Raw genomic sequence first — 27,752 nt, forward strand, 5'->3', positions numbered from 1 at the left:
CACTGGAGCAGCAAGGACTCCCCATAGCAAGTCTTCCTGTCCACACAGCCCTCTATGTATAACATCTGACAGCAGTGGAACAGCAGGCTACATTGTTGCATGATGGAGGTTGTCACTTCAGTCCTGTAAAAAAAGATCCATTATTACAGAATGTACTGTAATAAGGCAAAGATAGTACAGCAGAAAGAAAAAAAAATCTAAGTTTGTTTTAGAATAAAGACAAAAGTATAATGAAATAGCAAATTACTCATCAGCGTTTGGAAAGGCAGCTACTCCATATGTGTATAATATAAAGAGTAAAAACAAACAAAATACAATAAAAGCAGCTAAGAGGGATAAGCCAAGACCTTCAGGAAACAGCATCTCTAGTTTGTTTGGAGAAGAAATCAAGTGAGTTTCATTGCAGCTTTGAAACTACCCCAGCTCTCTCCTCAGCGTTGCTTCTTGCCCTCTCTCCGGTGGCTGCTCCACATGCAGCAGGCAATGGCAGCCCCAGGTGCCCAACACCCTCCACCCCCTGCACTGCTCTCTCTCTGGCACTGGCTACCAGCCCCCCCCGCTCACAAGCCCACCTCTGCATCGCCCCACTGCCCCCACCCCGAGCAGGGCTTCACCCTCTCATCCCCACACCCCTCCTGTCCGGGGCAGTTTCTCCTTTGCCCCACACAACCCACACTGGCCCCAGCATCTGAAAGGCTTTGGCCTTCAGGATTATTTCGCCTCAAATCAGTGACTCCAGTGCGATGAAAAGAAGAAGCACTTGTGATTGATCAATCCAATTGTTTTATTTTCACCTGTTAAGAGAACCCTCTGCCTACTAGCAGAGTTGAACATAGATAGGCAGACAGACTTGAATACAATTAAATACAGGAAAAATTTAACTATATACAACAAGACAGACATCTACGTAATATAAAGATTTTTTTCATTTTCTATGAGTTCTTGTCAATGTGAAATATTGCTGGAACTGAAATACATCAGACTTTTTCCCTTGAAGAAAAAAAACATATAATGAATTTCCAATTTTTTTCCCATGTACTGAGACATACTGTTTTGAGATGCACAAAATTTGTGGCACTTCACAGGGTACACAAAAGCTAAAAACTTTTTGTTATAGCTTATGATATCCAAATTTCAATTAGATCTATTTATTGAGACACTAACTCTAAAGTGGTATTTACATGGAGGAAGTTGTGCAAAATCATTTAGGCTATGGCTAGTAGACTGTGAAAGATGCGCGGTTAAGTGACTCATCCTTATCCTCAGTAGTAATCCCTTAAATCCTCTTCTGATCATTCCTTTCACACAGCAGCCAGCCCAGGAAAACCAGACATTACTGCTTCTTTGTTAAGCTACTGGGACAAAGTAGTTTCTGTGACCCTTATGGGTCTATACAGTTTTAATGTTGGGCTGCTACTCTTCACACAATTATACTTTAAGCATCAACTCTCCGCTTTTTTGGGACACAAATGTAGCCATCACTGGCACCACAGTATTCTGAGATAGCCACAGTCCTTGGTTGTAATTTATCTTACCCATGGGAGCACACAGCAAGTACCTGTGTGTAACTCTGTAGGAGTCACCCTATTGCCACAACACAGAAACTGCATATTCCTGCGAACAGCACTGAACCAAAGCCAGTCCAAACCAGGGTGGGGAAGGTACGGCATTTCTTGAGACAGCCTTCATGTAACAAAATTCCCTATTACTATATTCAGAAATATCCTAATTAAATAAAAAAAAAGTCTACGTTGGGTTGCAAGGCAGCTGGAGACAGCTAATTTAGAAGAGCTTCTTTAATTAAAGGCTTCCTACAGATCCCAAGGTTAGCAAAGACACATGTGTTATCAACATTAACTAAACACATCCTTCAATTGTGCTGCACCAGGGCACAGAATAGTTCTCATAATGGTTTTTATAAGCAACAAACTGCCAAGAGATGGCCAAGTTTAATTCTGGAGTTTTTCATAGATGCACCTACCACAGCTGTAGATCATAAACCACTGATTTTAATTATCTTGTCTACATCAGCCTGTTTGTATCAGCGCACCCTGGATTCCACATCAGCTTGGACATTTTAGCTGTAAGTTTAAAACAGACATTTAGAACTCAGTCCTGGGGAAAAAATGACTGGATAAGAGTGCATAAACTGGTGTATTCCTGCCTTCTAAACTAGAGGAATTGTCTTTCCTAGGATATCTGACTTTGTTATTAAAACTGCATTTAAAGAAAACTGGACAACCCTCAGAGCAAAGGGAGACGAAACTTTTCTCTAACAAGCTGCCAACATTGCTACCAAACGCTTTTTAAAGCCTCCACTCCATAATGGCAGTACAGTTATTTAATTTTCAATCCTATTCACCAGGCTACATCCAGTCAGGTGTCAGTGTAACCACTGAGAACAACAAAGTGAACACACTGAACTTAAAGCATTACACCAGGAACAGCTGATACAGTAAGATGATCTGTAGGTAGTTTGGTATTCAGCATATAGATGAATTTTCTTCTTGTTCATCACTAGGAAGCCTAGAGAAGACTGTATTCTTGATAGTTATTAGGAGAGAGTGTTACACCACAATTAAACCCAAGAGAGCATCTCATCATGTTAGAAAATAAATTCAGTGTTTGGATTAAAATACAGGAATTATTGGCAGTTCAAACAATTAAGGAATTATGTTCATATTGTACATGCTGCAATGTGTCTATGTACTTGGGATCTCATGGAGTTCATAAAAACATCTGCATGTTCATATCTTCTGTCCAAAATACATGACTGCTGGTTAACAGCAGTTTACTTTATTGCATAACCTTTGTTGTCAATTTAAGACTGATTTATGAAAAAACAACCCATCAGTACAGAACACTCTACCTGGGCAATAATATGCAAGAATGCAAGAGTCATGAGCTTCTTACAGGATGAAAAAAAAAACGGTGTAATGAAACTGTAAATGGCTGATCTCTCTTCTGAAAGGAAACTATTCCATACCTGTATGTGAAGGTAGGAATAATTTACAAGAAAGAACAAAATATTCAAACTCCCTCATTGAAGCATTAAAAAAAGTAGAAGGAAATGGATTAACTGCTTCCTTCCTGGTCTAAGTTGCTGGTGTAGCTTAGACACCGTCATTGATGTAGCATGATAACCAGGAACATAACAAGAAGTAACTAGGACCATAAAAAAGCTGTCTAGATACGTTCAAGTTGGTCTCAAAAAAAAAAAAGTTTTATTTGGATTTGTGCACAACCTGCTGCTCTTTAAATCTTCAGAGCACTGAAAATATAACATTTCCCCCAAAATCCATTTGAGTCTGTCCTGAGAAATAAAAGTACTCATATATAAATGGGATGATACTGTCTGTGAGTGAGTTTCTTCCTGCAAGTTGGGCAAGAGTTGGCATTCCTAAGGGAATCACGGAGGCACTGACTGCAGAAGACATGGCCACATTTTGTTGACACAATCAGTCGTCCACTTTGCACAATCTGGAAGAAAAGAAACCACAACAGGCATTGGAAGTAGAGAATTCAACTTTGCTGGTTTACTGCCATCACACAAACAGGACTTAGAATATCTGGAACTGTCCTTTACTCTTAGAACACTAAGGAACCTGAAGATCTTTAAGTGCCATCCTGCCAAGGGTTCCCTCTACCCCCACCACCACCAAGTGACTTAGACTGACAAGCTACTGTGAGCTTCAAAGCAAACTCTGTGCTTCAAGCCAGCTCTCTGTAACATCCCACACCAGCCAAGTGAGTTGTGCTCTCTCCCTCAGCCCCTTTCTCCCTCACACCAAATATAAAGAATGACAGCATGTTAGTCCTTACCTCTGAGTAGACATCCATGCAAATTGGACAGCTAACAGTACCAGATGGCCTTGTGGTACAGAGAAAAGAGCAAGAAAGAACACACAGCCATTAATTTCACTGCACAATCAAGGGTTACCCACACACAAAATGTCACGTCACCATCAGAGTGCACTGACCAGCCATAATGCATTACTTTTCAAGATTCCTGTGTATCTTTAACTGCTCAGTTTGTGGCATGTAATAACAAGACTGGGTCTCCTTGTCCTAAAGGAAAGATTTTCCCTATGGGGAAGATGCACTCAGTCAACCTGGTCTAGCAGAAGAACTCACAGCAGTCTTTTGCTCTAATCTCCAACAGGCCATCAATGACAGCTCTGTAACAAAAGCACTGAGCTGTGCCTTGGAAACGAGTCATACTAGAAAGGGAAGAGGCTGTCAGAAGTTCGAAAATCCTCTGCTCTAATTTAGCAACAGCCCAGTAACATACACATTCCAACAACTCCTCCTTATAAAAAGTAGGTCAGGAATACACTAACATGAGGAAATACTCAACCCCAAATTTCTAGTTCTGAGGTAGAAAGACTGACTCAGTGTCTGTTACTGAGCTGTGGTTACAGACGTGCCTCTGCTGCCTTCAGCCTCCAGGACAGCAGTACTGCACACACACGTAGCAACAGCAACAGCATGGCTGCCTAGGGAACATGAGCCAGCCCAAGTGCTGAGTAGTATCAGCTAACAAAAACATGAGCTTCCTGACCCTTCTCTTTACAAACTAATCTCTAGTTTAAACCTTCAGAACTCTTTACCCTAGACACCTGGCTTTCTTACATCACCACCCACACTGAATCACAGTTTTTTATTTATTAATCAAACATGGATAGAAAGCATGAGATGGCCTTTATCCCTTTATCTTCAATTCAAGCAGGGAGCACTACTAACATCTACCTCTAGTTTCACCTACAGAATTTAACTCCACTAATTCTCCCATTTTTACTCCTCAAATTCTTGAGGCACCAGCTATAACACTTCAGAAACAAACCACAATTGATGATAATCTTAGAAGGATGTAGAGTCCAACACTGCAGATGGCTCTGGCTATCCCCAGCACCAGGAAGGACCCTTTTGTAACATCAAATGCTGAAGCACTGAGTACTTTCAGCCTTATCTACACAGAGCAGGAAGGTGCAATCTTTAACAAAGGAGGCTGAAGGAACAAACTATTACTTTCTTACATGATCCAGTTAGTGGTATTTATTCTCTGAAGTACTTAACAACCAAAATTTCAACATTTACAACTCCTCTGGCAAAGCACACTATGGATTAGAATAGCATAGGACTTTTTGGTAGCCTATTTATGACCTGGCACCCAAAAACTACATACTCAAGTTCTCTCCTATACTTATTATTTTCAGTAATCCAAAAGGCTTAAAGCACATCAGCTTTACTTAACCCAGTATTTACCCTGCTCTCCACAAAAAAAAACCCAAAACAACAAAAACACTTTAAAATAAGTTTATACCACAATTCTTATGTACTTCTGATGGTTGGGGAGGCTACCTAGAACAGAGGCTAGACAAGGTTAAAACAATAAAGTAGGTATTTATTAAAAGGTCTTCAAAGGATAAACCTTGGGCAGTGCAAAGCCTTGCAGACGCCACATCCAAAATGGACAACAGTCCTGAAATTCTCAGAAAGATATGTTTGGTCTATTTGCATATCAGAGGTAATTGTCCAATTATAGTTTCAAGTAATGAAATGACATTTCCCTGGTTTGCTTCCCCCCAAATTCATTTTTGTTTACACTTTCCAGGACCTGAGGCAAATGGTGCAACCTTGGCTCCCAGACCAGAAGTATTGTTTAGTCTGACCAAAATGGGAAGAAAGCTAACTAGCACTCTCTATAGAGAGTTCAAAGTTACACACTAATGCAGTACAGAATCTGAAAAATGTAAAGCCAAACAGTTAAGGCATCACTTCAACCTGCATAGTCACATAGACACCAGATTTCATTTCCTTAGTCTAACTCGCTGCAGCAGGATTTACTCTTTCTCTGCAGAATGGGGTCTTTACCGACTCAAACAGAAAGACTCCCATCCCACATGCAAGCATACCCATGAGACAGAACAAGAATTGACCATAAGAGCATAACCTTCAGGATCACCTCGCAAGTATACCTAGGCAAGGACTGCAGCTGCTTTGAGAAAGGCAGCAATTGGCACACTATGTAAAAAAAGCAGGGAAGGCATATGTATTTTTACCAGAATTTGCCAGTCTGCTGCTTGCCAGTCTTGTGATACCAAATCTCAGGGACACCAACGGAAGTATTTTATACTTCCAGTATAAAATACTTATATGTTACTATGTCCAGTAACGTAACTACTGGAGCTTTGTAGGAAAAGGAAATGCAATATATTATGAGCTCTGGCCTGTGACTAATCCTCACTTCCTTGCCATACCCCATACTCATCTTTAAGGCTGAATACAAAGCTGTAGATCTGTTTTGGGCTGGCTTTTCATCCTGAAGTGAAAATGGTATCACTTGACTGTCATGCAAAATGGGATGTCATACTCATTAAAAGAGGGAACTGAATAAGTGAAGGCTTCAAAGAAAGTCAGGTGTCTCAAAAGAAGCTCAACTCAATGTTGGGTAGGTCATGAAGCATACATACTTAGAACTTGCAGTTTCCTCTTCCAGTGGTCCCAGTTCTTGAGGTGCTTTATCAGCCACATACACATCATTATCTCTTGTTTCATCTTCATCATCACTACTGAGTACACAGCTGTCTGACTGTCGCTGGCTTCTTAGTCTGAGATTTCTCCTTTGTCGTTGGTTCTCTGTAATTTAATTTTGTTAAGTTAGCTATACCATTATTTCTCTCCCTAGAACTATCCTTAAAATGCAAGAATAGATCCTATTCAGCTGGGTTAAAAGCAATCTTAAACAAACTGATTTCCAAATATTAAGGCTGAACATGTTCAGGCATTGTGAATATTCTGCTACATACTGACACAAAACACTTGCTCTCTTCACCCTACAAACAACTAAAGCTTAACATTGAAGTTCCTCAGTGTCACACATTCCACGTAATTATACTACCTGTGAATTAATCTCCCCCATAAAGATACTTCTTCCAATCCTTACTGACAGAAACTGCTACAAACTGCAACAATTGCTGTGCTCTGGAAGGGAGAGGACTGAACTCAAGTTTATCTCTGCAACTCCAGCATCCATGTAGAAATAATCAAGCTACTAGTCAATGAAACAACAAAAAAAGTTGCAAAATTAAAACCACTTCCTGCCTAAGTGTTCAGCTACTACTTTTAATGCAGGCATTTTTCACTTACTCTTGCTTCATTCAGAGCACAGGACAGATTACATTCTAGATAAGTAACTGACAACATACTAATACATCTCCAATAATGTAATCAGAAGCACATCTGAAAGATGTAAAACATGAACTTCTTTAGACCTGTAACTATTTTAACATCTAAAGCAGAAAAACAGTTAATACTTCTCACTGCAAAATTAGAGGCATGTTAGACTATTGAATACTATGAGCACAAATAATTTTCTTTAGTTCCTTCACTGCAATACAGGTTAACAAAACTTCTGACTTTTTTTTCATTCACAACCCATATTCTAGTGCTAAACAAACTTATGGTCAACTTGGGGCTTAAAGAAATTCTGTCTTTAGAAAATAAGAAAAAGTATTTAGAGCAGCTTTTGATATATTTTATTTCAGATACTTTCTACAAGCTCTGATACTAACAGAGACTGGATTCATTCTCTAAGGCACTGGCCAGATGCTTTAGCAATGTCCTTGGCCTTTTGCAGTTTCAATAAATGCTGCTCAAATTCATTGGAAAACGCAAACAAAATAATAATAATTATTACATTTAGGAGAATTCTGTAAAAGCTGATGGAGAGATGGGGACTTCAGATGGCTTTTCTTTATAATGCTGTTTATTCCAGAGACTAGGTAACAGCACAGGATTGTGGGTCGGCCTACAGCTGCTGGCTATAGGCAAGCCCTGTGTCCTGAAGCCCCTTTGGTTCTGGTTACAATGCATTATATCTCTTTCTTTTGCTGTGCATATTATTACATAACAACCAATCTGCATCATACACAATACTTTTACATTTACATATAGCCTATCAAAACTACTAAAATTACCAAACTATGTTAGTGACTAACTAATCATCTGAGTTAGTAATTACATGTTAAGCTTTGAAGCTTGCTTTGCAGTGGAAAATTATTTTTGCTTTGGTAAAAAACATCTGTCTGCCTATGCTTTTTTACTTGGTAGCAAACATGATTTGTTTGAAGGTCATGTAACCTGCTGGACTTCAGCCATAAAACTTCCTTCTGACTAAACCTTTGCTCTAAACCTTCTAACCTGACTAAACCTGTGTTCTCTCAGCTGTTTCAGCATCAACTATCCCTAAAGACATCTTTTTATATATCAAAGCTCGCTTTCATTTTTAGACCATCTTCTGCTAAGCATTCATATCCACAAAACTTTTCTGTTAAATTCTCATCCTTCCCAACAGAATTCCCTTATCAATTTTAAAATGTCAACTCACCTTCAACAATCTTGCATCAATACATATGGGAAGGGAGAGAAAAGAAAATACAATTAGACTTTGTTGTGCATCTAGGCATGGCAGTTCCAACAAAACAAGCTAAGAGTGGTAGGCTTATTTTGATTAAGAATATTAAAAGTAGTATATTAAATGCATTACTGTACAGAACTATGTGGATGTTGATGGTTCTGCCCCACTGCTCCAAAGAGGCAGAAATACAGGTAACTTATGAATCACCTGAATCCACTCCTCCCTGCTCCCCCATTTTAGTTCCATGCTTTAGGGTTTTAGGTGATTCTTTCCCTTTTTCTCCTTTAACAGGCCAGTTCAGCAGTGATGTCCATAAACACTTCATATTATGCCAGCTGCTGAAGAAACCAAATCCCCAGCCTGCTCTTGGTGGAATTGGAGCAGGGTAAGCGCAGATTTTGTTGTTAAGTTTGAGGCCTTTCCTTTGGAAAAGCTCAGGAATAACCCCAGACAGAAATACTCCCTATGCTATTCCTGTTGCTTGTTTCTGCTTGGCACAGCAGCAGCGGCATCCCAAAACCAAGGGAATAAACACTGTCAGCTGGAGTGAAGACCATCCTAACTTTCAAAAGAGCAGAAACAAAAATAATGTTTTTAAAAGGCTTCTTGGAGTATTAATCTGAACTTCTTATACTTACTCTTCTTTCCCTTGGCTTTTTCTTTAAATCATTGTCTTATAGGGCTATTAGAAAAAATTCTTCACCAAGAGTTGTTAAGCATTGGAACAGGCTGTCCAGGGCAGCTTGAAGTCACCATCCCTGGACTTATTTCCAAGACATGCAGATGTGGTGCTTATGGATATGGCTTAGTTGTGGGTTTGGCAGTGCTGGGTGAATGGCTGGACTCGATCTTATAGATCCTTTCCAACCCAAACAATTCTATAATTCTACCTTTAATACATCTAGAAAAACTTCACCTATCAACTGCATCTCTTTATATTAAACTACTTATGACTGATTCATATAAAGTAGGTTCTGGAGCAAAAAGCTATTTTATACTACCCTATCACTAACAGCAAGTGCACCTCCAGAACCTTTTTGTTATCTGTAATACAGGACCTTCATGCCCTCACAAGCCAACTCTGAACTTAAAACTTATCATTAAAATCAGATTCTATCAGGCAACACACGACAAAACTAATTTGACTACAATATTTAGACAAGTGTGCTATTCACTACTTACCACAACAGAGTCATTATGAGTTAGATCTACGACTACAGGATCAGAAGATTCACATGTGAGATCTACTACTTCTTCACCAGCTGAAAAACAAAGTTAGAATCAAGGTCAGAGACTGCAGAGGAAGTAAATTGCTTGCCACAGTGTAACAGCCTGAGATTCAACCATCTCCAGTCCATCTTCTCTTCAGGAACGAGTCCAACATTTCACTCAAGCTTTGCCCTCAGCAATCCACAGAGAGCTTTTCCAGTCCTGTTTTCAGAAAGCTGAAATGCAAAAGAGCAGCTAAGCTCCTCACATTGTTCACATGTTGTTGTTGGGTGACAACAGACAATTCATCTGACACAGGAGAATGTTTATCCCACAGAAATATAACATGAATCATATAGGATTTAATAGTACTGTGCTGTGCATGTCCCCTTGAGGGATAGTGCAAAATTAATGATAAAAGGTTTTCCTTATTTTCAAACTTTGGGAGTTCCCAAATTTAGTTTGTCACTCTGTATAGTGGCAGCTGCTGTAACTCCCATCTCATCTGAACAAACATGCAGATGTTTGAGCAGTTCTTGAGGACCTTTCCTGTGCAACTCATCTATCACTAACAGTGAATGCACTGTAGCTCAGTAACCAACCAAACCAATTTTCAGTTGGCTTGTTGTTTAGCAATGCCATACTAGGCACGTCCTAAAATCATGTCTCCCTTCTTCTCCAGTAAACAGCCTAGAAACTGGCAAAACACATTCAGTTGGACCCAAACCCTCCAGAAGTACTTTCTGTCCTTATCACTTCAAAAGAAAGCTTACCACTTTCTTCAAGTTCTATTGGTTCTGCTTCTGAAGCCATTTCAGCAGTAGAAGCCATAAGCCTGTTTCTTTTTTGAGTTTGCCTAGAACTAACTGCTCCTCCACGGCGCTTCCGTTGAGTCTAAGAGAGAACAAAGAATTAGCATTTTCTGTGCAAGCAATATTAACATAGCCCTCAATTTTGCAACACCAAGGAAAGCACACAAGGGTACAGAAAACACTCCTGGAATGGCTGTAATGCTCACCAAAAGGTGGTATGGGTTATTCTTACCTGAATTGATTCCAGCAAGGAAAAAACATCAGCCCAGATACAGATCTCTTACCAGCTGCCTCACCAAGAAAAAGCTTATCATGATAGTTTGCAAATGAGAAACTAGTTCAGAATTTATCAGATTCTGCTGACATTGTGAGCATTTTGGTACTACTGCTAGCACCTAGAGTGATTAAAAATCTTTACTGAACTTACATGAAGATTCAATATACTTATGGTCCTGTGTATTAGCTATGAACTCCTAAAACAGTTTGCAGAAATACAATGGAAAACATGTTTCAAGGGTCAGGTTTGCATTGAGTAGCAAAATACTTACTGTGCTCATAGTGTTTCTTGATCTAAAACGACTGAAAAAGTGGTACAAACACCAAAAAAGTAATGGCAAGGAAGCTACAGCTATAATTTCTGTAGATTCCTTTACATAGCTCTCTGATAAGAACTCCAGGTTTCTGAAGTTCAGAGGATGCTGTTCTTCCAAACCTATCAAAGAGAAGGGAGAAGGTTAGCTGCCTGCAATGCTTGTACTCTCCAACACCCCCTGCTGCAAGATTCCCATTCCTGAGCCACCAGTTTCTGCCAAAGTCAGAGGAGGGGAAAGACAAGTTCAGTACCTGCAGCGGGGCCTGAAGCCTCATTTTCACCCATGAACTAAACACCTGAAAAAGTGAGTTTGACAGCAAACTCAAAGAATATTAAGCAATCCCAATGACAATGAGCTGAAAAGCAACTGAATGATACTCAAGGCAGTATCAGTGGGAATTTTGTCATAAACAGCCATCTTCAGAGAACCTAAACTCTGGATGAGCAGCTTTCTTCTGCAACCCATCTCCAGATTTCAACAGCTGGGAGCCAAACAGCTTGAGAGGAATTTAAAGCAAGTGAAGCAGACAACTTTTAGATTCAAGATACTTGCTGATGTGCAGGAGAACATGAATTCACTGTAGCTGCTCTGTTACCTGCACGTGTGCATGCCCAGCCAAGGAGGAGAGGTGAAAAGCACAAGGACAGCTCTGTGTAACTGACTGAAGCTCCCATCTTGGAGCCTGGCTGTGGTACAGTTATAGTTACCACCTGTCCAACACACAGTATGGAGCTGGGGCTGGGCACAAGTGTACACAGTGGAGGGACCAGGAAAGTAATAACTATGTGTCTTGGGGGACTGTATGGTCCTGTATCCCCTATAGATATCCCAATATCCATATCTGCTCTGTGCTTAGGTATGAGTCCTGTAGCTTCAAGTTAGAGCTGAGAGAGAGGGGGAGAAATAGTGGAATTATTTTTATTTTGGCACCTGTGTTCAAAAACACAGAGATAAGCCTCTCAGTTTCTCCCAGCTCTCCACTTTCTTTCTCCAGGGCGAGAGAGAGAGAGAGAGAGAGAGAGAGAGAGAGAGAGAAAGAGAGAGAGAGAGAGAAAGTTTTTTTCCTGGAACTGTGGCTTCTTCTTCTGGAACTGTTCAGCTTTTCTCGGGTCAGAAACAGAACACTGCCTGGCTCCCCACCCCCAGCAGCCTGGAGGGGGCCATGATGCACCCCAATGCCAGAGAGAAACAAGCCACACCTACAGAAAGGACTCTGAATCTACCATCTCAGAGCAGTGAGAGGTTTTATTATTTAACATTATTCATTCTTTTTTTCATGCCTGTGGAGCAATCCAATTGTTAAATAAACAGGGTTTTTTTCACTTTCTCCAAGGGAATTCCTTTTGAACTTGTGGGAACATGTGGGGGAGGGGTCGATAAAATCAACCTTGTTAGAGGAGACACCCTTTTGGGATGTTTCCTCCTAAATTTATCCAAAACCAGGACACTGATTTTTGCCACATAGAACAACACACACACTGTAGCCTACTCCCAGATGGGGAAATGTGTGAACGTGCAGTGGGATGGAACAGCATTGGTAGTCAATCCCAGCCTTCAATTAAAGGAAACCTGACTGATCTTTTTCTGCTTCAACTTACGCCATTTCTTAAATCACTTTCTTAAGAGACTCATTAACACTGAACTGTGACATTATTAGAACAAAATACACTTGATAAAAATGCTTACACTAAATTTGGTACTTATTACGAAGCCCAAAGATATAGTTATGTATGGTTTTAAGCAGCACAATACATCACTCATCAATTTTCTCATATTTTATCATTTTAAAACCAGCACAAAAGCCAAAATGAAAGTCAACATGCCTTTGTTTTCCCCCTAGTTGAACCACATATGCCAGACATAATGCTTAGTGAGTCCACGGGCAAAAGAGATCTCATTTTCAAAACTATTATGCGTAACACTCCCAGTTTGTTTTTTTTTAAATCTAAACTGACACGTTCAGCTTTTCTGGTAGATAAGAAATAGTCTTATGTTGTCACCTGGGATGTTGAAGAGTCAGGCTACCAGCAAAGGCAGACTGACTTCAGTCTCTTGGTTCTTCAATGCAGGACTCACCCATGCAATCATTTCCATAACATTTTGCATCCAGCTAATGAGAATTCTCTTTTAACATTTCATCTCACTGTTCTTGAGGTCTAGATTTCATTTCACTCGTTAAGAAAGCAAGCTTCTCAGCTAGCCTTATCAGCTTTCTTGGGAAGATCCTATTTTACTCACTTTACTGAGTTTCTGGGATAGAAGACAAGAACTTTTAAAACCAGACCATGCCTAATGCTGCAAGCATACAAAAACCCAACAAAACAAAAACCAGAAGAACAAAGAGACTGTTCTGTGAGCATATTTTCTAGGTGCTATACAAGCTCCTAGTTCCATATGACTATTATTCATGGGTTTGGAGGTTTTAGGAGACCAGGGGAAGAGGGAGGGGAAGGAGGAGACATAGCACAAGGGATGAGGGACAGAGGCAAGGGAGAGAGCCATCCCTAAACCTTACATACCTGCTCTTTCAAAATAATTGTTTCAAGACAAGTTACCATCTCCACTGACCAGCTACAAATGAAATGAAAAATTACTTAGGTAAACCAGTTTTTTGCACACAGAAAGAGGATGAACAGGACTGAGCAACAAATGAGGTATATTAAGAAGTCAGGCCATTAGATTATTTGTAAGTCTTTTTTCATCAAGAAAGCCAAGAGACATTTTCCTTGTTTCTCCTCAGATACTGAATTGGAAAAAATACCTGGACATTAAAAAGCTGGGAAATCTTAGTTAGTGCACACACCTGACAAATATAAAGGAACAAACTTTATATAAGCTTATTTTAAATTATAAGTTGTCAGAACTGATTTTAAATAGAATCTTTCAGAACAACAATACTGACATACCTGCATTGCTGAAAGACAGCAAAAAATAAGCCTACTGTATTCATCAGGCAGCATAAGTTTGCATGTAAAATACCCAGAAGGTTTCACAAGACCTGGTGCTTTTCAGACTTAACACTGAATACAACCCAGTGCAATGGTTTCAGCTGTGATGACTCCAAACAAAAACTTGCACTGATTCTCTTTGGCTATGAGTGACTTAAATGCCAAAGGAGAGCTGTAACAGAAGAAAAAATGAAGCCAACCAACCAACAAACTTAAATCTTAAAGTTATGGTGAAACCTGAAGTAACACACAACAGAAGACATGTTCAGACCATCCTATCCACTTTAAATACTGTAGTAGTTTAGATTTGCCAATGCAATAAATACCCACAGGGAAGCTCATCACTGAAAAAACTACCTCAAATCATCAGGTAGATTAATCAATATGGCTCATCTCAGGAGAGTCCTGTTTACTAAGAAAATCAGACTGCTGGAAATTATTAAGACTCTGGAAGAAGTCTTATGATCCTGTAACATTTTCGTTTTGTAAGAACAAACATTTTCTGAGTGGCTATAGACTTCCACATGTTATTGGCTTACTTGGGGAAACCTCATTGAACATCAGCTGCCCAAACATTCTGAAAACAAAGCAGAGTTTACTTTCTTAAATACACCACAGATCAAGTTTAGTAACGTACAGGAACAGGGTATACACACTGCATATTAAGAGATACGCTAATTTCAAACAATTTGTTAAAATTCAAAACTGCAGGACCACTTAACAACCAAGTTTGTTACACAGGACTGGACAGCCCAAGTTCATGATAAGACCTATAACACCCTTCTTCCAGCAGTCACTATGAAACCAGACAGCACCAAGACTCCCAGGAGTTGATAATAGAAAAAATTACAGCAGCAACCTCCCCTGCCTCAATCCACAGACATCCAGTGACCTCAGTCACAGCTTTAGCTGCAGTTATCTGTGAGACTTCCAGCAAGATGCATGCAGACATCAATTCGAAATTCTAAAATTATGACCTTTTAAAAAGTAAAAAAAACTTTACTTTGTGTAAAAATTTAGCAGATCAACTTAGCAAGGCAATACTTTCAACTATAACACACTTTCTATGGCTTCACTGCAGGATGGTACAGTACCAGGCCACTTCCCTTCCTGTCATATGCAGAGTTCTGCACATGCAGTTATTGTTCCTAAGCAGTGCTACTCTCAGAACAAATAGCATTTCAAAGACTACAAGTACCAACTTTTCTCTGTACCTGAGAAAAATGAAGATCAAACTATTTAAATTAAGAATGTTTACACTAGGAGTGGTAACTACTGCTATTCATCATTGGTCTTGTTTTTTTCTCTACAAAAAAGTCAACATTTTCACTGAGTTCAAGCTGAGCTAATTAAACATGTTTTAATTACCACTCCAAAACAATTCTCTAGAATACTGGAAACTGTCTGAAGCAAGAGATAGATATTTTCCCTGTCTCACTAACACAGACAAGACTTAAGTTCATATTCATCCTAAACATGACAAATACACTGAAGTACCTACTTAAAGACGCCAATGTCAGTCCAAACCCTGGGAATGTGCCAGGCACAGCTAACAACACATTTGTATAACAATCATATGTTGAATTTGGTGAAGTGGGATATCTGAATGATGCCTTAAGTTACAGTTTTATATTTTTCAGATCCTATACTGGGTTAGTGTATAACTCTGAACTTCATATACAGTGCTAGTAAGCTCTCATAACAGTTGGGTCAGACAAAACAATCCTTCCAGGCCTGAAAACCAACTCATCATCACAGCCCCAGGCCCAAAAATTACAAACAAAAGTAAATTGGGGGGGAAGCAAACTGGGGGAATGTGACTTCATTACCTGAAGCTGTAACTGGACAATTAACCCCTGATATGTAAACAGACCTAGCTTAGATCTGCCCGAAAAACTCCTGACTGTCCTCCATTTAGGATGTATCCTCTGTGAGACTCTCACACTGCCCAAGGTGTATCTGTTAAACACCTTTGATAAATACCCATTTTATTCCCTAACTCTTTATAGCCTCTCCTCTAGGTAGCCAGTCCAAGACATCACCGTGCCTTTAAGACTTTGCACCTCGTTTCTACTACAGATGTTTCTGTACTCCTTACAAGATACACTGTATCAAAGATGCGTCTGCATAACGACATTTTTGTCTTTAGAAGATGCACATACCAGGCACAAAGCGCTAGTCTCAATTTTTTTTTTACTATGCAGAACACTAATTTTTCACTCTTTTAAACCTTCCTATCCTGTATTTCCAGTACTTTTAAAGATGCTCTCATTTTCTCAAATGCACTACACCAACTTTAGTGAAAAAAGAAACTGAGTCGCTGTTCCCCAAATTAGGTAAAACCTTCCCATACTTAAAGACCTTGGTGAGAGGCACCGTAGAAAGAGTCAAGATGAGAAATAACCAGATATAAACAGACACACCAGCCTGCCTGCTCTAAGCAGGCAGCTATATCTACAGAAAAATACAACATGTTCATGAATAACCTAGAAAACCCAAAACAATTCCAAAAACAACCAAGAAATCCAACAAAACAACCAAATCCTCCCACAGAACAAAACAACACACTAAACCTTTTCATTGGCCGTATGTCCTATTCCAGACACAGAAAAGAAAAATGGATACTGGCCAGAAAAGCTCATTGCTCTTACTTGCACAACTTTTTGCGAGAGACGCCACAACTCACTTTCGATAGTCCCAAAAACAGAAGAAAGCAAAAAAAACTAGTTGAATCTTTCCACATCCTGTAAAGAAGTGCAGGTGCGGGCTGAGGTAGGCGAGGAACATTCTCCCCACTCCTGCTGTCACACAAAATGGGAGGGCACAGCGACAACTTCATGCAGCTACATCCACCAAACCCCGGCGGAGAACAGGGAAGACGGGACAGGACCGGCGGTAGCCCAGCCGTGCCCGCACCTCGGCGCTGCGGCCGCCCGCCGGTTCAGGGCAGGGCACGGCAGAACCGCCGGGGCCGACCCGCGAACCGGGCGGCGGCGGAGCCGGCCCCGGAGCACCCGGCCGGGCCGGGAAGGGCGGACCCACCACGCAGCTCTCGGCGGGGGCTGTGGGGAAGCGCCTCGGACAGGGCCGCACCCAGGAAAGGGGCTCGGGCACCGTCCTCAGGCCGGAGCGGGGGCGGCGCCGGCCCAGCCCCGCGCACCGGCAGGAACGGCCGCATCTCCTCCGCTCCCCCCACTGCGGCCTGGAACGGCTGCTTCCGCTTCCCCTTCCCTTCCCGTTCGTCTCCCTCACCTGCCACCCCGGACCCTCAGGCGACCGGGAGGGACGGACCCGCTAGCGCCGCTCCCCCCGGCCGAGTCCCCGGCCCGCCGCGCTCACCTCAGAGCGGGCCGGCAGCGGCGCACGGCAGTGCCCGCCCCCGCGCGCTCACCATTGGCGGAGCCGCTGCCCTGCGCTCTCCGAGTGGCTGACGCGCACGTCAATCAGACTACGACTAGACGAGCAGCCCCACCTCCTCTGCTGCCGCAGGGTGTGCTGGGAGTTGTAGTTCCGCGCGGGCGTGGGGCCTGTGCGGGGTTATCGGGGCCCGCTGGGTTCTTTCGCCACCCCTCGGGAAAGGTCTCCTGGTCCTCGAGTTACTTCGGCCCTGACAGACCCTGAAAGGGGCGCGCCAATCCGTGCTTTTGCTGTGTTCTCTGGAGCTGGAGTTCTCTGGAGCTTCTGGGGTGGTGTTCCCCTCCCCCGACTTCTGGGAACGTTTCACAGAATTTCAGAATCGTTGAATCAATTAGGTCGGGAATGATCTTTGAGATCATCAAGTCTAACCAAGTGACTGGACACTGCCATGTAAACCAGAGTGTTATAAACTGCTCATGCAGAAGAAACAGTTAATTGAACTGTGTGGTTGTTACTGCACTTTGGAAGGAGCCAAGTCAGCCCAATCTAGTTCCTTCAGAAACATTATGCAGCTTTTATACCAAGGACAAAAAACAACACTGTGTGTGGGAGACCACCAAGGGTTCCTAGAGACCCTCGAGAGACCCCTCTGAGGCTCACTGGACAAACCCCAGCAACTTCGTATCTAACGCTTCTCTGATTATGTACACCACAATATAAGGAAGATATTAAACTAATAGAGGGTATCCAAAGGAGGGTGACAAAGGTGGTGAAGGGCCTTGAGGGGAAACTGTCTGAGGGGCAGCTGAGGGCATTTGGTCTGTTCAGCCTGGAGGAGACTGAGAGGACAGAGACCTCATTGCAGTTAGAACTTCCTCATGAGGGGAAGAAGAGGAGCAGACATTGATCTCTGCTCTTTGGTGAGTGACAGGATCCAAGGGAATAGCATGAAGCTGTGTCAGGGGAGGTTTAGGTTGATTAGAAAAAGGTGGTGGTTGGGCAGTGGAACAGGCTCCTCAGGGAAGTGGTCACAGCCCCAAGCCTGATGGAGTTCAAGGAGTGTTTGGACAATGCTCTCAGGACATGATGTGATTCTTGAGGATGGTGCTGTGCAGGGCCAGGTGGGCTCAATAATCCCTGTGGGTCCCTTCCAACTCAGCATATTCTGTGATTCTGTGATCCCTGGCTAATAAACACATATATCATCTTAAGCCAAGCATGAACATTAGGCCAAATTACCCCCTGGGCATCTGGTGCCATAATAAAGTAATGTCTGCTTCTTAAGGAGTTTTATTCTTGATTTTTGCTGATAATACCATGGCTGTGTCCAGTCTTTCCATAAACACCCCAGGGATGGTGACTCCACCACCTCCCTGGGCAGTCCATTCCAATATCTAATCACTCTATCTGTGCAGAAATTATTTTTCTCAATGTGTTTTCAAAAGACTGAGCAAAATTCATCTGAGCCATCAGCATGGGAGATTGTTACCTCTTACCCATGGAATAATTACTCCAGATCCAATGTCTAACTCATAAACATTTGCAGAGGTTTTTCAAGGCCTTCACCTTACTATCAAAAAGGGTTTTCCCCAACAGTTTTACCTTAGTGCAATAAGCAGCTGTCCTTCTCTGGATTCTTACTGTCCTGTGCCTGACAATTGGGCTATTTGTAGATGAACTGGTAGCTTGCCCTTGTGATTTGTCTTCCCTTCTCCTCCTCTGGGTGCGGAGTGCTGGAGATTTGTACTAGGTATTCTTTTTCCCTGCCATCCTAACATAACCATCTCTGTCTTTAACTTCATTTAAATAATGGCACACTTGTGTTCTCTAGGGCAGCTTGGATTACCCGGCATGACAGTCACTAAGCGTGAGCTTTCCCCCATTCCTGAAGCTGATGTGGAAGAGGGAGCCAAATGCCACCAGCAGTGACTGTGTTACCTGAGTGGGGAGTTCCCTGTGTCCAGTGCCTGTCATATGGCAAAACCCCTTGGTCTTCCTCAGGTAATCTGGGCTTTGTTACACCTCCTTACACTGTAGTGGCATGTGAAGGCTTCTGTGGTCTGGCTGTTTGTGCTGAAATGAGAGATTTCTGGAATGTGCAGCTTCTAGCACTATAAATGTTTCCTTATGAGTCTGTCACTATGAGTGCAACCTCTGATTTTGGTATTCTGTTTTGATGGATTATTTTGGAGTCAGCCTTGTTCACTCAGGCTCCTCTTCTCAGCTGCAAATGGTGTAACAAATGTGTAAATGAATGAATCATGAATTATTCATCCACCTGTGTTTCCGTGAAGCAAGTATAGAGGCACTGCTCACTCAATTTTCTGAGTGTGGCTGCACCAGGTGGTGGATGGTCCCTGCCACAGACACCAGCTGAGGCAGCAAGTCTCAGTGAGCTGTGTGGCTTCACAGCTTACCTGGCTTCAGTGGCATTGCAGCTGCTTTTGTAACACAAGACTAACAAGTTCCACCAGTCCTTTGATGGCTCTGCATTGCTCACCTCAGGTTTCCATACACCACAAAGGAATACTAGGAAATGTGCTCTAGAAGCCAGGGGAAGAGGGGTTCTGGATATGATCTGCTGTGTCCAGCATCAAGTAATACACATTTGTCAGGAGCAAGGTGGTATTTTTAATGTTATTGTGTATTCTATTACAAGGCCTGCCATCACTGAAAAATCAATAGGCTATATCGATACAAAAATACCATATAGAATTATATTGGTATTTTCTTCAAAACACATTCTTCTACATTCCTCAAAATGTTGATTCTGAAGATGACTTTATGCATCAGATCCCAAAGTAGCAATAGGGCTACTTGTGACCTCTGAAGGCAAAAATTCCACAGTTGCATTGTTGGGGTTCCATTCCTCAGTCTTTTCATTTGTGAGCAAAGAAAATATGGAGAAGGAAATAATTCTGAATCATCTTGATTGCAATTCAATAAGAATTTTGAAAATTTGGTCCAAAATCACAGGGGAAGAAGCCTGAAGTGTGATGGGGTTTTGAAATTTCGACAACCTCAATATCTGTTTTATGATGCTTTTTTTTTTCTTTTTTAAATTCTTATGAAAAATTTTGAGAACTGTTCAGCCATGTAATATCCTAGACCATGAGTGTCAGCTGGTAATTTCTGTCTTCTGGAAAATCACGGTGTTTGAGTCACCAATTTGTTGCTGTGGAACACAGTGCAAAAGAATGCTGAGCAACCACTAAGGAAGACAAATTCCCTGACACCAAGGGTTTGTCATTTAAAGATATGCAATAACATACTAGACATGGTATCACAGTTCCCTTTTCTGTGTAGTTCTACTTCTGTGATTCCTTCTCTTCACTCACCTGTGTTCCTTAACTCGTGCAATGGAGCATGAGCCCTACCTGCACTGCCTTTGTGGACTATTGTTGCATTGTATTAAGACACATGGTATATTCCTGAGGCTCTCCCTCTGATGTGTAATGTGTTAGTTCCTTCCCGGTCACCCCTCCCCTTTGATTCTTCCTTATTGGTTGTATCCTGCCCTCCCTACCCCCTTCCCCTCGGTTCAAAAGTCAACGCGGGACATGATTCTTCCTCTTTTCCTGTCCTGGACATCTTCTGATTAAAGCTGGAACTCCGTCCCACCAGGAGAGAGCCTCCTTGTATCCCTAGTCCTTGCTATATTAACTCCCCCCTTCTCTGGACCATGGCTGGGCGGACGGAGTCCCAGAGGTCAGGGGGATTTTAAAATAGCAGACTACTATAGCATATAGTATAGCATTTACTTGGAGTGAAAAATACAGCACATTTTATCAACTTGTGGGTTGTGGAAGTGATCTTCACAGCTAGATGGCAATAAAAGAATTCCATTAGACCTCCTTCAATAAAAAGTGAGAAATGCAATGTGAGAGCATTAGAAGCAGCTGCCTGACTCTAATGTCAGTGAGTCTCCTTCAATTTAAATATTTGCAATAGCCATAATTAAACACTTAGTAATTGGCACTGAGTTAAAATAGAAATACATTACAGAGTCTTACTGCTTGGCAGATTTTAATTCTGATTTATATCATCCTTGGCTTTGTGCCTGGATAAGTTTTGTGATTTAAAGGCTGTTTTACACAGTATAGAAATTGTCAGAGGGCGAATTACCTTCTAGGTGAGTAACAGAATTTTTACTTTTTCTGGAAGAATCTCTCTAAATAGATTAATGTTATGTTCTCCTTTAACTGTTTAAAGACTGAAGAAATTTATGTCTGCAAATAGAGGGATGGTCTGCCTGGGTCACTGAATCTAGACTCTAACTTCTGGAGGCTTTCATGAAATCCAAACCTTCTAAAGAGTTTTTCCCTCATCCTCTAAAACAGTATTGAAACTGGCAATCCTCTTACATAGTTACTGTCATGTAAGAAGACATGTTAGGAAATTGAGCTGACCATGCCTTCTGAAAAGATGCATAATGTAAACAAATATTCATTTGGATTTGACCTCACTTTTATTCTTTTGGAAAAATGAGTGTAGCAAACCATGGCATAGTATACAAAACCAGAAATACAGGTCTCAACATTCTTACACAGATATTTGCCATTATGCTGTAGGAGCTCTGATGATAAAGTTTCAGTTTTTTGAAGCTTTTGATTCTAGCAGAAAGAAATCATTATAGAATTAATTATTATATAAAAGAACATAAAAAATCAAATTATATTACAACACCCCCCACCCCCCATTTTTACTCTGTTGTGCCTGTAAGACCCACATTTTCCTAGTCACACTATAAAGGTGAAATAAAGAATAAAACTCAACCTTGGATATTTCCAGCAGGCCTGAGTTTGTTCCAAATGTATTTTATTTTAGATCAGAGCGCAGTACACAGGCTTTGGCTCCACTTCTTGCTGCCACAATGAGCTCTCTTTTCTGAACTGCTTCTCTGTCCATGAAGCCATGTTGTAGGGCTCTGAAATGTCTTTCCCGACTCTCTTCCAGTTCTTTCCAATGGTTCCATTGCAAAGAATCCTGTAGAAAAGACACAGAGATGATCAGATTGCAGGTGATACAGTGGTTCTCTTTAGAGAATACAATGAACTTCTATTTGATAATCCTGCTGGCTGACAGCATGGTTTGTTTGCTAACATGATTGGGAAACTTGTTAGCATCGAACTTGGTGTGGTGAACAGAAAAGTGAGCGGAGTGGGTTGCCCAGTTTAAGATGACTTAAACACTGCTGCAACTCTCCACAAAAGCATGGGAATAATAAACTGTAACATGCCTTGGGTGGGAGAGGGGTGAGCATCCCAGTATGGTGTGATGGGACGTGTGTGATAGGAAGCTGGGAAAGACAAGAGTTGGAGATGAGGTAAGATGCTGTCTTGATGGAATGAGTGTGTGGTGGTAAGAGTGGAAAGGCAGGTGTTGAATGGATGAGCACTGCTCTGTAATAGCAGAACATGTGAAAAGAAAGTGAGGTCAAGGCCATGGCTGGAGAAATTGTGCCTAGGCAGGAGGCGGGGTGTTGCCAGCCATGTATGGCACCATCTGCCTCTGCCTCCTTGCCAGTGCTGGCAGTTGAGCAAAGGTCTGTGAACAACAGGTCTATTGCAGAGCTTTTCTCCTTATGTAATAACCAGACCTTGCTTGACACGATTCTGGTTTTCTTGGGGATAATCTTCAAGAGTCCTGCTTGCTTTTTACGTTCCATTGTTTTTTCTACAATCTTCTTCTGCAGGTTTAAAATGCGTTCGTCTTTCATGGGCCTTTCACCAGGCTGGAACTTTTTCTTTTCTTCTTGCCTGGAAAGCAAAAAAGAAACAATGAGAAGATAAAATAGTATCATGCCACAGAGTAAGTCCATCTGAGCACATATTACCTTGGTAATAATGAATTTGCTCTTGCTTCTGAGAACCAGTTAGACTCAAAGGAGATTTAAATCATATAACTTGCATGTGGTACTCACAATTTGCCTCTTCTTTACTGAACAGCATTACTAAACCACATATATTTTTTTCTCACAGGATGCCATGATGACAATATCTGAAGTACATCAAGCCTGACATAACATTCTTTAGAAAAAAATGTGCAAAATCTGGGACACTACTGCAGCTCTTTGCTTGTGTGAACTATGGAGTTTGCCTTATATGATCATTAGTATTCATCTTGATTGATGTATTCCTTGGCAAATAAAAGATATCTTTTTATGTGTAATCCAAATGCCCAGATACAGAATCGATGGGATGGTGATATATTAATTAAGGTTAGTTGTGCTGTGTGAGCATAAATTGATAGCAGCATGTGCAGCATAAAAGTAAGACATACCAGAGGTGTTATTGGATAGTCTTCCTTTTTCTCACCTTTCTATTGTAGCCACTTTTCTGTCCCCTGGAATTTACATTTTGTCTGGTTTTACATATTTTCATCTAATTTACTCACAACTTCTCCATGTAGGTTACACCATGCTACAGAGTGACTCATTTAATATCCAGCTTTCTCTTTTATTCAATATTGCCCTCAAATTTAGCTTAGTAAGATCAAATCATAGAGTTAATATTATGTCATGAGCAGCTGTGATTCTCTGGCTAAATTCAGGGCTAAAGCATCAGATCTTCCAAGGAATGTACACAATTGTATAGACACGTTAGCATTGCTAGGTGCAGCTGGCAAAGGGTAATTTCATAAAATATCTTTTTATGTTGCAGTGGTGCAACATTAAAATTGCTTTTATTGGAAATCAAATAAAGACTCCAAATGACCCAGAGCAGAGTACTGCACAGGGGCACTGTCCAGCTGATTCTGTAGCTGTCAATTTGTCAGTGGCAGGACTAGCTTCACAGTTTCAAGTTGCCTTTTGAAAATAAATGTTTTACAATTGAACTCTTTTCTTATATATTGGGTGTTTTCAGTATAAGACACACTTTGCAAGAGGCTGGCAGATGGGGAAGAAGGAAGAAGTTCCTTCTGATGCTAAACCCATCAATTTGCCTTTAAAAAGTGTCTGTATCAAGAATCCAAGGATCCAAACACTTCTTTCATCTTGGGAGAGATGGCTTTTGCCTGCCTTGTTAGCTTCATCTCTGCTTATAGGAAACTCTCTGTGACATCAAGTTTTCTTCAGTACAGCCATTCCAGACTAGAGGCACCCAAATCCTTAGGAACTGGATGAAGGAGAAATATGACCTGTGTTACATTCTGAAATGTGAGTGTGAACTCTAAGTAAGGGACACAGTTAAGCTTGGCTTCTCATTTCCAATTGCTTTCCTGAGACACTCCCTGAACCCCTCTGCCCTGTGTCATGCTATCTGGTTAGGATAACATTTCCTTATCCTCTTTAAGCCTGTGATTTACTCTGCTACACTGCGATTAATTTTTAACACAGTATTTTAAATCTAAAAATTGTGTACTATCACTTAATCTAATTGAGGACGTGATTTACTTCTATTTGCACTGTATCAAGGCATTGCATTCCAAAGGATATAACAAGAATGTAACAGTAAGGTTTTAAGTAAATACTTGATGATTAAATCTTGTCAGATAGAATAAACAACAAAACCTTTCCTTACATGCAAATCCAGATTCTTGTAAATACAATTAAAGGAAATACAGCAAGAGGTTTAACATCAGGAAGTAGCAGCAGCTGCTTCTATATTAACATTGTAAATTGTTGTTTATTTCCAGAGTAATATTAATTCCTCTTCTACATGTAGTCTTGTGCCAGCCATCTACACTATTCCAAAAAACTGCCTATCCCATAGATTTTCAGATGCCACATAACAGAAACTCCAAGAGAGGAAGGAATGAAAAATAGAAATTCTAAAATTCTGGTTTTCTGTCATCAGTTGAGAACTTTGAGGGCTCAGGATAGAAAAACCTCTTATGATCTCTGTCACCTCATGTCACATACTTCCTAAGGAAGTAAGGTAACAGGAAGGCAAAATGGGCTAGCACACAGAAAAATCCCCTCCAGATCAATAGAAAATTATGTGATAATTTATGAAAATTCTTCTCAGCTATATTTTAAAAATGGGGAATTTGAAGATCTGCACAGAGGTTTCCTCCTATAATCTATATTTGGCTCTTCATTTACATTTTCAAACTCCAGCTTTGCATCAAAAGTATGAAGAGACGTATTTCTTGATGTCAGCTCTTAACTGACTCAATACTTGCAGGAGGTTGAGTAAAAATGACCACTTGACCATTCTAGGCATTAAAATATAAAGCAGCTAAAGCTGTATTCATAAGCTCACCTTAAAAAATGAAGTCTTGTACAAAAAGCACAAATATTTTTTTAAAAGCAGAATCGCTTATAGTGCAAATAGCAATATTTTAAAAAAGATTCTTGTAGCCTCAGTGAGCAGGGCTGCCTGTACTTCACAGTACCTTGCCTCTTGCTGTCCTGCAATATATAATTCTAATCTACTGCAGTTAGCAAAGTGAATGTATCTGTTAACTGTTCACTATTAAGGCAGTCACTATTTTGATATTTAAGAACACTACACTATTAGACTGATTACTACTTTGTACTAATGTGAGTGATTTAAGCACTCAATATCTGACTCCCAAAACAATTAACTTATTAAGCACCTAATTTTAGGTGGGGAAATGATTGTCATTCACAACAGTGTTTTCCTCATTTGAAGTAAAAAAATTTGAAGCTGCATAATCAAACTTCAGTTCCTGAATCAGAGAATGGCTGAGTCTAGAAGGGACCTCTGGGCGTTATCTTGACCACGCCATCAGCTTAAGCAGAGCCACCTTGAGCTGCTTGCCCAGGTCTGTGTCCAGATGGCTTTTGAACATCTCCAAGGATGGAGACTCCACAACTTTTCTGAACAGCCTGTGCCAATGCTTGGTCACCTTCACAGTAAAAAGTGTTTCCTGATACTCCTCTTGTCCTCTCAGTGACCACCGTTGAGAATAGCCTGGCTTTGTTTTTTTTACAGCTTCTCTTCACATCTTCATATTTCTGACCCATCATTATTGATAAATTTCCCCCTTCTGTTTCAATGATAGTGAAGAACTAATTACCTCTTCCTCCTTCTTCTCCTTCTTTTCCTGCTCTGGCTGCCTTCACACTGTGCCCATCCTTCCACACCTCAGGCTAAGAGAGAGAGATTACCCTTCTCTCCGTGTGTGTGGTCAGTGCCCCTTGTCAGGGAGGGATTTCAGCACTGGCAGTGGCACAGTGTTGAGATGAAAAATGAGGGATGGGACCACCATACTATTTAAGATGATTTATTGCTCAAGTAAGCCATATAAGATATCAGTCTCAAAGGTGTGAGATTTGGAGAGAAGCAACAAGTCAGCCATAGCTCAAGGTAGTCACAGGTTTCTTCTTCACCCAGCAATATAGAACATTTTGGTCCAATAGACAGTTAACACGAAACTTGTTTCTACTTAATAAGCTATCACCTTTGCTTAATTCTGTGGCACTGGGTCTGTCTTTCAGCCAATAAACGGATAGATCATGTACCCCCACACACCTCTAGTATAGCTTCTAGATCCTTAGCCTACCTATAAATCACACTATTACAGCTTGAACTATTTTACCTAATATAATTTCTTACTTACTCAAGTAAGTATATATTCTTATGTACAACTATAGGAACATAAGTTTATAATTTTTCTAGTAAATGTTTGTGTACCTTTATAATTACATTAACCCAAGCTCTTTCCAGGGCTGCAGATCAAACCCTTCAGCATCTGTGGAGGTTTCTATTTTTCCATTTCCCACAGCAAGGAGAGAAAAAGGAGTACTCTGCCATTTTGGCAAACATACCATCATTTATAATCCAGTGCTGGCATCCCAGCATGCTATACCATTACCACAGTGTGAGGTGGGGATGTAGGGACCTTTTGAGTTGGTGGGAGTCTGTACATCTTCCTCATGTACAAGGAAGTCAAGGACAATTAATGCCACTCTCCTCTGACAGCTTTAGATGACCTGAAGGGTGAGATTGTCAAAATCCCAGACTTTGACACAAAGTAACTCTCCCCTCAAACCACAGATAATGTGGATGGGGGGAGCCTCAAACCACCTGGTTTGAACTATTGTGTGATTCTTAGGGCATTAGATTCATTGCAGTAATAATGTCCCTCACTGGAATGAAAGGGAGTTGTACCTCAAGTACACAGGCAGGTAACTTGAGTACATTAGCATGTATTCAAAGACACGCAAATCTGCTGGTGCTCTAGTTTGAAAGCTGAGAACAGAATTGCTTGTCCACTTCAAATGACAGTGCTTATTTTCAAACTGTGTGAAATTCTAGCAATTAAAGGGATGTCCTGCATATATACCATTCTGCAAGCACTCTCAAAGCCACTGCTGTGATAGATGTCACGGCTTGTAGTCTATTAAAGGCCAATGTTTCTGTAATTCTTCCTGTTCCATTTCCTATTTTGTGTAATATAGCTCATTATATGCTTGCACAATGTGCCTCTTTTGTGTTGATGT

General features: G+C 41.0%; 2 protein-coding genes across 3 annotated transcripts in view; both read right to left on the reverse strand.

Moving 5' to 3' along the window:
• Window positions 1-763: 763 nt before the first annotated feature.
• Window positions 764-16,874, reverse strand: RNF4 (ring finger protein 4). The gene is given in 9 exon segments (XM_015625311.3): window positions 764-3,480; window positions 3,823-3,871; window positions 6,474-6,639; window positions 8,390-8,399; window positions 9,602-9,681; window positions 10,402-10,522; window positions 10,989-11,152; window positions 16,668-16,701; window positions 16,703-16,874. Coding segments are annotated over 9 exon segments (840 nt in total). The 5' UTR covers window positions 16,769-16,874; the 3' UTR covers window positions 764-3,330.
• A 4,789-nt stretch (window positions 16,875-21,663) lies between these two features.
• CFAP99 (cilia and flagella associated protein 99) overlaps window positions 21,664-27,752 on the reverse strand; it is a 52,755-nt gene continuing 46,666 nt past the window's right edge. Inside the window, exons 15-17 of one of the 2 annotated variants that reach the window (XM_015625838.3) lie at window positions 22,938-23,097; window positions 22,115-22,324; window positions 21,666-21,951 (exon numbers count right to left, since the gene is read on the reverse strand). In XM_015625838.3, coding sequence (XP_015481324.1) covers window positions 22,157-22,324; window positions 22,938-23,097 — 328 coding nt within the window. In that variant the 3' untranslated portion in view covers window positions 21,666-21,951; window positions 22,115-22,156. Of the gene's footprint in view, window positions 22,325-22,937; window positions 23,098-27,752 lie in introns of both variants that reach the window. The other variant, XM_015625837.3, reaches the window with a different exon arrangement.

This window comes from Parus major, chromosome 4, assembly GCF_001522545.3.
Source record: "Parus major isolate Abel chromosome 4, Parus_major1.1, whole genome shotgun sequence".
Taxonomy (NCBI): Eukaryota; Metazoa; Chordata; class Aves; order Passeriformes; family Paridae; genus Parus; species Parus major.